We start from the raw sequence: 11,181 nt of genomic DNA on the forward strand, positions 1-11,181 counted from the left end.
GGAGTTTCAACCATCCAAAGATCTTCAAAAAAATAAAAAAACTCGCCCCACATCCCGCATCAAATCTGATGAAATTAATACAGATTGGATAGACCTCATGAATTGCTTTCCAAAGAGAGTTTGAAGTTGAAAATGGGGCTACCTTTGCATCCCAGACATTGTTCATCATCCCATGAATGCCTTCAATAACCTTATGTCACAGCCTGTCTCTTTGCAGAGGAAACCTCCAAAGCCATTTTCCAAACAAAGATGTGTTCAAGTGAATTAAGTTACCTATTCCTAGCCCTCCCTTCTCCTTTGTTTTACTAACTTGTTCCCATTTCACTAGATGGTCCATTTCCTCATCCACAGGCTCCGATATAAAATCCCTCATAAGCTTCTATAACTGTCCTATTATCCTACTCGGAATCCGAAAGGTGGAAAGAACGTAGATAGGTAAGTTGGCCAGAGTTGCTCTAATCAGAGTAGTTCTCCCCCCAATGAGATGTGATCCCTCTTCCAAAGAGCCAGCCTTTTAGTGAATCTCTCTACCACCAATTCCTACAAAATTTCTTATCCTGAGTTCCCACCTAAAGGGAGCCCAAGATTCTCCATTGGCCACAACCTAATCTCACACCCTAGAATCCCCACCAACACACTCAAATCTTCTTCTTCCACAATAATCCCAACTACACAACCTTTCCCCAGTTCACCCTCAACTTGGAAACAGACTTAGTTGTCAAGGCGACTAGGCAAGGCTGGGCGACCATGGGGCGCCCAGGCACCTAGGTGATGGAATCTATAAATATAAAATCTATAGATATCAGCCATATAATCATATTCATATATATTAATGATAGGTTCGACTGTTAAAAACTGAAGTGAGAAGTGAGAACAATGACTAGATCAGTAAGGGAGGAGAGGAGTATAGGGAAATAAGCAAAAAAATGGACTCGTGGGGCAGACGACTGACAACTGAGAGTGACTACTGACGACTGAGAACAGTCATGGACTCATGGGGCGGAAGAAGAAGAAGAAGAAGAAGAACAGTCATGGACTCATGGGGCGGAGAAAGGGAGGACTGAGTAGTATAGGGAAGAGAAGATTTGAAGAACTTACCTTCTGGAGCTGAGGTGCGATGGGGTTGGGCTGGGGCTTGAAGTCTGCAGTTCTCCTCCCTCTCCAATCAAACCAAAAAAACCTTTAAGACATAAAGAAAAAAAAAAGGCTGTATACTTGGTCTTAATACTAAAATGATATCATATAACCAGTTTTATTTTAAAAGAAACAAACATCGAATAAAAATATCAATAATTTAAAAAATAATAATTTTTTAGATGAATGTAGGCGCCCGCTTAAGTCTCTGGGCGGGCGGCGCCTAACATGCAAAACTTGTGGCATTTGAACGAGATGACCATGAAAAACTGCCTAGGCGTCGCCTTGACAACTATGGAAACAGATTCAAAGGAATTGATGAGCTCTTTCAGATTTCTTAGATTTTCTTAACTACCTCCCTCACAGCAAAGAATGATGTCATCTGCAAACTGCAAATGCATGGCTACCACCTCAAGCCTTCCTACCCCCCACCCTCTAAACAAAACAACTTGATCAGCCTTAATGATCATTCTACTCAGAACCTCTGCAATCAAGGTGAAGAGGAAGGAGGATAAGGGATCTCCTTGTCTCAAACCTCTTTTTGCTAAAAAAAATCTCTAGCCACACCATTAATCAAGATTGAGTAACGCTTTACACTTAAACAGCCCTTATCCACATCCTCCAATGCCTCGGCCCAATTCTTTCTAGAATCTCAAGAAGGAATGTCCAATCAACAAAATCATAGGCCGTCTCTAGGTCAAACTTACACACCAGCCTCTTTCCTCTTTTCTGTTACACACTCATTTGCCACCATTTTTTATCAATATGATAATATTTTATTAGGGACAACTAAGTACAACAGGATGAGAAAGTTTTTCCCCAAAATACAGTTTTACAATTTTGCCCAAAACATTTGAGGTCTCACATCACCTTGTTTTTTCTAGAGTATCCACCATCCCGTTTGTTTTTCTTCTCACCCATTTGAAAATAACATTCAATGAAGGCTCCTTGAATATTACACACTCATTTGCCACCAAATTTTGATTAACAATCCGCCTCCCTTCAATGAAGGCTCCTTGATATTGTGAAATTACCAAGGGTACACCTTCTTCAATCTCCCAACTAAAATTTTTGCTACAATTTCATAGAGACTTCCCACTGAGCTTATGGGTCGAAAGTCCTTTAGAGCTCTTGACTCCTTTTTCTTGGGAATCAAAGCAATGAATTTTGAGTTTATTCCTTGAGAAATTTCCCCTTCTTGATAAAACTCAGTAAAAACTCACAACAAATCTCCTTTAATGATATCCCAATAATCCTAATAAAAGGCCATGAAGAAACCATCTGACACTGGAGCTTTGGATCTTTCCATTGAAAAAAACGCCTCTCTAATTTCCTCAAGGGTAAAGACATCCTCCAAGGCTGCTGACGAGGCTTCTGGCACCCCATCTCAATCTAGATCTAGGGGGAGCATTTAAAAACTATGGAAGTGTCATCTTGGCCATGTATTCTGATCCAATTGGTTTTGGGGATTAAAGAAGGGTTGATCTACTAGCAATTCCACATAGATTAAGATTGGGCAATAATCTGCACCTTAGACATATGGTGAAAGAAGGTGACTCTCAGGTTGTAGTAGGATGGATCAGAAACAACAGAATGGGCTCTAGGAAAATACAAACATTTAATGAGAAGCAACAGCTCTAGCTAGGGAATTGGGAACAACTTTTACCCGGACCAACAGCTGAGCAAACTACTTGACCAGGAAAGGAGTGCATATATCTCGATTTTAGGGGAACTGACTCCCTAGGGATGTAATATGCACCTTGTAAGTGAAGTGTTGCAAATCAGGGATAGGTAATGGGGCTAGCCTACCAATTGTATTGTAACTACCTAGATTTTTTCCTAAAAACAAAATATATTTCATGGGTTCAAAGACATTTATTAGAGAGGGGATATTGGCTTCCATGAAAACAAGCTCTTTCAAACGGATTTCAAGGTTGATTAATTCATGATGTGTAGTCTTGTCAGGATATTGCTGATCAAAGAAAAAAAATAATAATATGATAGTCTTACCAGAAGAGGGTTTGGGAGGTGAGTTATATCCAGGACTACTACACCACGGTAAGTTTATTATTTTTAATTAGCTTCCTCCTATCTTGGAGGTGGTAGCCCTTTCTAAGGGTTCTTCGCCTTGCTTCCTTGCCTTAAGGTTGCAGGTGCTTGGGTAAATTAGAGCAGAATTAGGATGAGAGACTGGGAGATATCTCAATATGACCTTTTTAATTGCCTAGGGACCTCCTCCATAGTGCTATGAGAAATTGAGGAGGATGTCGCTCATACAATCAAAACGGGATGGGCAAAATTTAAGGATGCATCTGAAGTCCTGTGTGATAGAATAATACCACTTCAACTAAAAGGAAAATTTTATATCCAAAAAATGAATGTGGAAAAAAATGAAAATATTGAGACGGATGATTGGGAAAACTATAAAAGATGGGATCAGAAATTAGAATGACTGTAGGAACCTAGGAGTAGCCTCAGTAGGTGATAAAATGAGGGAAAGTAGACCAAGATGGTTTGGTCATGTTCAAACTAGACCATCTACAACCAAGGTTCAAAGCATCGATACGATATGCCCCGTATCAGGCATATCATATGGTATCTTTAGGGGTCTGAAACAACTATTTACAGGTGTTTTCAGGAACCCCTTTTTTTAATGATATATATATATATACACCAAATTTTGAAAAAAAAAAAAAAAAAAACTAAAAAATCATATGGTTTTAAGTACTGAAGAACCTCTGGCGATACACATAGGTGTATTGATACTTTGAACCTTGTCTACAATACTAGTGAGAAGAAGTGATCGTTTTTTTGATAAGTGAGAAGAGGCGCTAAATTGCAAATCGAAGCGACAAGGTTTAGTCAAGTTGACTTGATCTGACTTGAATGACAACAAACAATAATTTAAAAAAGAAAAACAACTGGTATCATCCCCCAAATAAAAGTTCAAAGTGTTGACACAATACACCCCGTATCGGGCATATCATATCATATCTTTAAGGGTTTGAAATACCTATTTTCGGGAACCTCTTTTTTAATGAAATATATATAAACCAAATTTTGAAAAGAAAACTAAAAAACATAAAAAAAAAAAATGCATGGTTTTAAGTACTGATACACCTCTGCCAATACACAGAGGCTCTGTATACCAATACTTTGAACCTTGAGCCCAATACTTCCATCAAAAATCCTTGGTGCCTCACTAGTATAATTGAACCTCAAGAAAATGAGTATCAGCCCTGTATCTGAATGTCTGTAGCTTTCAACACGTTATCCTCGATTTTATTTGTATTGAATTTTTGTCATCTACCAAGGCATGGATTTTTTTTTTCGATAAGTACCAAGGCATGGATTAATTATAGGATCAAATATCTAATTCTTGGAGTTCTGTATGTTCTTTTCCTCATTTCTTATTGCTGCAGTTCTTGTTCAGTGCCAGTACCCCCTAATTAATGTTTTCTCGCAATAAAATGCATCAAATATGCAGAGTATTCAAAAGCCTAAACTGTTCGTTTGTATCAAAAACCAAAAAAAAAAAGGTATATGTGTCGCTAGTTGCCAAAAAAAGAATGGTAAAATCTCGGGCAGTCAAGCATGAGAAACGCGGATTCGAGTCTGAGAGCGTCCACTTTGTGCCAAAAACGAAATGCTAAAGGTTAGGACCGTATCCAGACCACCCCTCCCAAGACCCCAGATAGCTGGAACCAACATTGGGTAATGGCCTTTTTTAGTTGCCAAGAATTATTGAAGTGAGAAAAGGGAACGCTATCCAAACTGCCATTGAAATATTGTTCACCAATTTAAGCTGATGGCGATCAGAACCTATCTTTTAACACTCACCGAACTAAATCAACAGGACAATCATTTAGCTTGTACAGTGAGACATCGATAAAAAACGGTTATAGTTTCCAGACTGTTACCCGAGATTGATCTATGAGGGGGCAAAAATGCAATAATTGCAGCAAAGAAACCTTTAATAGAAAAGGGGAACGAAAGGGGAAAAAACGAGTTGGCACGAACCTTGGGACTGCCTCTGGTGCATAGGTCCGCGAGGATCCGGTTGAGAGCATCCAGGCTTCCGCCACCACTAGCAGAAGCTGCGCCACCATAGCGAATGGAGGTTGCGGCGGCTGCCATGGTGTATCCCTTAGCTTGGTCTCGCAAGCATCTATCCCTCGTCGGATTAAGTGCAGAGAGATGAGTGTTCGTGGCGAGTTGCGCCTTGGCCTTCCGCTCTGTAGCTCCTTCTCTTGGTCCTTACAGAGTTGCAACTTTTCTCCTCCTCAGTCCTGAAGCCTCGAGACACCTAATTACCTAAAATGTTAAAGCACAACTTACGTGCGACACTGTTCGCTCCGGATCCTATGCGTTAGGACTCGCCTAAATATCCCGGTTAGTCCACACCATCGTGCGCCACATTAAAACGAGCCGCTCGGCTGCCGGCTAGTAACTCCTGAAATTGTACAACCCTGTATTGAGAATGGCTAAAATAAATCAAAGAAGCTGTAAATAAAAATGTCAATCGATTCCATAAATCAATTTGTTGTTCAACTCCAGGGAGCTCCTTGGTTAGAATTTTCCATTTGGATCTCCCTCTTTTTCACCATTCCTCTCACATCAGGGCAACCATCATTTATGCTTCAAGTAGTTCAGACTCCAGACTCCGGACTCCGTAGGATACCGCACAAGAGATAAGATCATGAATTTCAGCTTATTAGGAGAGAGGAAAAAAAAAAGAAAAACAAAGTGAATTAATTACAGTATCCCTCTTCTTCATTAAATCCCGGAGTATGAAATCATTCTCTGTTTAAATTTCTATTTGGTATATGTAATGATAATTATGATAATCCTCGGTCTCAGACCACTGTCAAGCAAGAAGTGGAACTTCCCGTTTGCACCATAAGCTTTGCAATCCACCAACAGCTCTCCAGTATGACCTAGATATGCCCCCTTCTACCAATTTCTGCACACCATCATAACTTATTGGAAGAAAAACAACGAAGCAGAAGAAGCTCTGGAGTATACTCACCGTTACCGTTTGGTAGCGTTGGAACTTGGAAGTGACGTGAGGATGAAAAGGGTTTAATCGAAGCTCAAGTTGAGGGATTTTGATCGCAGTGGGGGTGCGAAGTTGGGAAATTGGGTTTTCTTTTTGTTCTTTTCTCAAGGAAATGTTAAAAAAAATAAATAAAAATTAAAACTCTTACCTTATCACCGCGAAGAGCACTTTGGATCGTGCACTCACAGGAATCCCCTCCGAGTCTACACGATGTTTTTGATAACATATGAAAAAATGGTAAATTTCTTAAACCTTTATGGTTTAGTTAATTTATTGTTTGAAATTTGACTAACGCTAGGCACTATTTCTGATAATTGACTAACTCTATCCTTATAGTTAACATTTATTAATATTCGACCTCTCTCTCTACACATGTGACATCACGTGACGTTTAAATTTTTTTAAAACCCAATGCTACCCTTAGCCTTGTCCCCTTCCTCCTTCGACCTCTCTCTCTCTTCCCTTTATTTTCCTCCTACAATCTTCGTCAACACCATATCACAAGAGAGAGAACTGCACTGAATAACATAACTAAAAAAAAATTGTTGATCAATTTGGATTTATATACTACAAGGATGAGGAATTTTGTGTTATTGAAATTGAAGATTCAAGGAATAACATTTAGTTCTATCTTTCTCTTTGCAAAATCCATAGAGGATGAAGGGAATTATCCAGAAAAAAAGTAGGAGATGGGCATAGATTTTTAAAGTTTACTTGTGGGTTTTGATGAGAAGGAAACTTAAAGATCTCCGATCTTTCTCTCTCTCTTCTTCCTCTAGGCAACGGTGATGGCAAATCCCTTTGAAGTGCAATCTCTCTCTTTCTTCTTCCTATGGGCAACAACGGCGGCAACCCAACTCCCATCTCTCTCTCTCTCTCTCTCTCTCTCTCTCTCTCTCTCTCTCTCTCTCTCTCTCTCTCTCTCTCTCTCCTTCCTTTGAGTGACAACGGCGATAACCCCTCTAAAGTCCGATCTCTCTTCCTCTCTATCATCTTTCTGTGGGTGACGGCGGCAGCAACATCCCCTATCAAGTCTAATCTCTCTCTCTCTCCTACCTATGGGCAATGGCGGCGGCAACCCCTCTAAACTCCTATCTCTCTTTCTTCTTCCTTTGGGTGATGATGGCGGTTATCCCCTTTGAACTCCGATATCCGTTTCTCTCTCTTCTTCCCTTGAGCGACGGTGACAGCATTGCATTTTTTAAGTCCAGCGACATGAGTTACAGGTTTGTCTTTGAGCTATGCATTTTTTAAGCCGCATGGCTCTTTAACCATTGCAAAACCGAAATATTTTGGAACATAAAAGGGTAGCTTAGGCATTTTGCATGGGTTTTGACGGAGGTTAACAGTAAGGTAGAGATATACAATTGTCATAAACAATAGGAAGGAGTAGCATCAGTCAATTTTTAAACAGTAAGGGTACATTTAGTCAATCAACTAAACCATAAGGGTAGTTTAATAAATTTACCCTTTCTTAAATTATCCTTTTTGTTTAGCTAATTGATTAGTTATATCCAATTGTTTAAAGTATCCTTATTTCTTACAATTGACATAATTCTTAAATGCTAATAAAAAATAAAATATCAAATTTGCCCTCTAATTGATTAGCTAATTGCTCTGTCTTCGTTTCTTCGTCTCCATCTCCATCTCCGTTTTACGTCTTTGTCTCTAATTCTGTATCCCCCTCCACCTCTGCCTTCTTTCCGTCTCCCTCTCTTAAATACATAGAAAAATTAGAATCTCATAATGAAAGCAGCACCATAAATCTCATGTGGAGCAGCATTGGCATTGTTGTGCTAGCAAAAAGCTTGTACAAGATCCTTCAAACCCAAGGAAATACATACACACTTAATGCAAGTTCGCATAGTTGATTGTAGAATGTCCATTCCTTGTTGTCTTGATCATCTTCAGTTCATACAAGATCTCTAGGCATTCAACATTTTTAGTCTTTGTCCTCTGTATGATGGCATAAACAAGTTCATCCAATTTCTCTATACTATAATTAAATCTATGAATACGACCCTTTCTATCCTCCAATTTAAAGGCAAAAGCATGGTTTTTAAAAATGAACCGGTGATCAAATCAGTAAGGGGTATAGTTGCCAGTTCAAACGGTCTGACCATTCGACCCAAATGATCGGCTTGTCCTTACAAAAAAAATAAAAAAATAAAAAATTGGAAAATAGTCAAAACCATTCGAACTGTTTGAACGGTTTGAACAATTAACTGACCGATTCAGCAGTTTGTTGACAAAAATCAATAATTTTAGCAAAAAAAAAAGGTTTTGGAGGAAATTGGAACCAGTCAGGTCCTGGCTTTTTCGGTCCAATCGTCCGATCCGGTTCAATTTTGAAAACAGTGGGCAAAAGCATTCCAAGATCTCCACATTCGGATGCCATTAGTGCAGAAAGTTCACTTTGAGTGTCGTACTCATCATACGGTGGCCCCGGGGTAAGTGCAGAATCCCATAATTTATGCATCATCGTGCTTGCCATGTCACTGGCAGCTCTAGAGCTCCACTCAACCATGGAAATTGCAGCATGAGTAATCTGCAGGACGTCCAGGCAAGAAGCAATATATCCTTCTTTATCAAGAACAAGAAAATGTAGAGTTCAGTCCTGAACGAGCCCAAAATGAAAAGGGCATTTTCAACCCTAAAAAGGGTATTTTAGGAATACTACAAAAATATCACTTATGTGGTGTCACGTGCAAAGGGTGTATGATGATGAAATAATGGTAAGGGAGGTTTTTGACAACGGCTAGAAAACTTAAGGGTAGTTTAAGACAATATGTAGATAGTAAAGATACAATTAGTCAATTTCGTAAACAATAGACGTAGTTTAAGAAATTTACTCTACATGAAAAAAAAAAAAAGGGTCTTTTGAACTGCAATCCCCCTCTGAAATCTAATTTGGCATCAATCCACAGGCACGATTCAATCCAACCCTAGTCTACTAGTAGCTTCACCTAGGGGTGGACTGAATGGTAAAACCCCAAAAAAACAAACATGTTGAAATGGGGTCTGTTTGATAATGGCTAAAGTTGTTAAGCTGATTTTTTTTTGTCTTATAATTATTAAAATAATTAAATGATAAAAATTTCAATATATATTAATATACCCAACTTCAACTTCATCAATTAAGAAACTGTAACCTTTTTAAAACACCTACCCACTAAAATACAAATTGATAATCATTTCAGTTCAGCATCTTCGGTTGTTATAAAACACATTGAAGCACAATGAGAAGCAGCACAACCCCTTGACTCCTCTGAGGTGGAGCGCCATAGAGGCCTAGACATCTTTCTTCATTGATCTTATATCCTTTTCAAACCTTTAGGCTGCGTTTGAAATCAGTGTAAAATGTCATCGGTGTAAAAATACACTAATGATGTTTTACACTGAACCATGAAAGTGATTGTTGCTTTTTAAAAATAGCCGATGAGGTTTTACATTGATTATCGACATAAAACTCCACTCTATCCAAATGCATGCTAAACTAAACCAAAGTGGAGTTTTCCGTCGATAACAATTACACCATCTTTTCAAACGCCTACGAAATTGAACCGATGTAAATTTTACATTAGTTCTTGATTTACATCGCATCCAAATGCAGCCTTAAGGATAAATTTCATTCATAAATTTTCAGATTATGAAACCATCTAATACAATCAGCAATAAAGTATAAAAAGCTACAATAGAAAGTTAGTGATGCAGCCTAAGACCCCCATAATTGTGATGAAAAGGAACCCAATTGTGTAATCATAGGACTAAGATGCGAAAAAGGACAATATTGAAGTGTATTGCAATTAGCGAGTGACAAATAAGGACTTATTGTTGTAAAAAAAATAGTAAAGAGAGAGCATATGAAACTTATCTGTAATCGCTTTCCAAACCGAAGTTGTTGCAGGAACTCGAAACTGGGAACTGCAGGAAGATGGAGGATTGAGTCGTGCCACTCTCCTTAAAAGCATATTTGCCCCCTACAGTGCAACCGGGTGATTGCAAACCAGTCAGCAAGATAAAACAGCCCACAGGCCACTGGTAGGCGTGCACTCACTTACCAGACCTCCGCGAACTACACAAGATTGATGCCCATATTTCTCAGAGAAAACAAGAATGTAAAAAATGGTGTGTGTGTGTGTAGGCTGGGTCGGCCAACACTCTTCTTATAGAGTGCTCTCATACCCAAATGAACACAGATGTGTCATTTCAGATATGAGCTTCTTCAGAACAGTGCACCTGTTTGAAGATGCACAAGGAGGAAGCACACGCCCACGCCCCGCATCAATCCAACCCGGCTCGGCTTAGCACACGTGTAAAAAACATCCCTAATCCTCCCTCACATGCATGAAATATCTATAGTCCTCTCCTCCTATGGGTCTCTACCCATAGAGGGAACAAACTACAAATATACTCCACTCCCACTCATTTCCCAAGCAATGTGGGAAAATGAGTCATTCAAGGGAGGAAAGGACAAAAAAAAAGAAATGGATGAGAGTGATTATTGTAAATTTGAATCTCCCTCCAACAATCCCCTACAAAATTAAAAATTATAAGAATATCGAACAATCTAAGAATCATAGTGAGAAAAGTATTCATGGTGATATCTTTTGGACTTCAATCAACATTTCGGTATGACAGGCTATGTTACAGAGTATGGGTGGAGTCAGACTCCTACAACATTTCCTCCTTTTTGTAACCAGCTAATCGGCCAACCAACTCAACTCACCCGTTCTTTTGTTTTGGAACATTTTGGCCTTGTTCCCCTATTGGAATCATTAGTGTTTTTGAAATTCAATCCTAGATCTCTCTTAAAAGTAGCCACACTTCACACTTACTTAGGTCAGTTATTAGTGTGCACAACTCACGCTATTCCTAACTGATTAAGAGCCTCATGCTCAACCTCCTCAATTTGTAGTGAGCATTATCTTACCTCGGCATCTGAAATAGGACACAGATGATAATGCTTTCCCAAGTCATCTAACGAC

At 39.1% G+C, this 11,181-nt stretch overlaps 1 protein-coding gene across 2 annotated transcripts in view; it reads right to left on the bottom strand.

Moving 5' to 3' along the window:
* The window catches only part of TOR (target of rapamycin), a 140,732-nt gene extending 134,422 nt beyond the window's left edge, over nt 1-6,310 (bottom strand). For both annotated transcript variants that reach the window (XM_088945163.1, XM_088945162.1), the window contains exons 1-2: nt 6,164-6,310; nt 5,155-5,587 (exon numbers count right to left, since the gene is read on the bottom strand). In XM_088945163.1, the coding sequence (XP_088801289.1) occupies nt 5,155-5,271 (117 nt within the window). In that variant the 5' untranslated portion in view covers nt 5,272-5,587; nt 6,164-6,310. The remainder of the gene's footprint in view (nt 1-5,154; nt 5,588-6,163) is intronic.
* Between the last annotated feature and the right edge of the window lie 4,871 nt (nt 6,311-11,181).

Source organism: Nelumbo lutea, chromosome 5, assembly GCF_056320005.1.
Source record: "Nelumbo lutea isolate HS-2025 chromosome 5, American lotus-T2T, whole genome shotgun sequence".
Taxonomy (NCBI): domain Eukaryota; kingdom Viridiplantae; phylum Streptophyta; class Magnoliopsida; order Proteales; family Nelumbonaceae; genus Nelumbo; species Nelumbo lutea.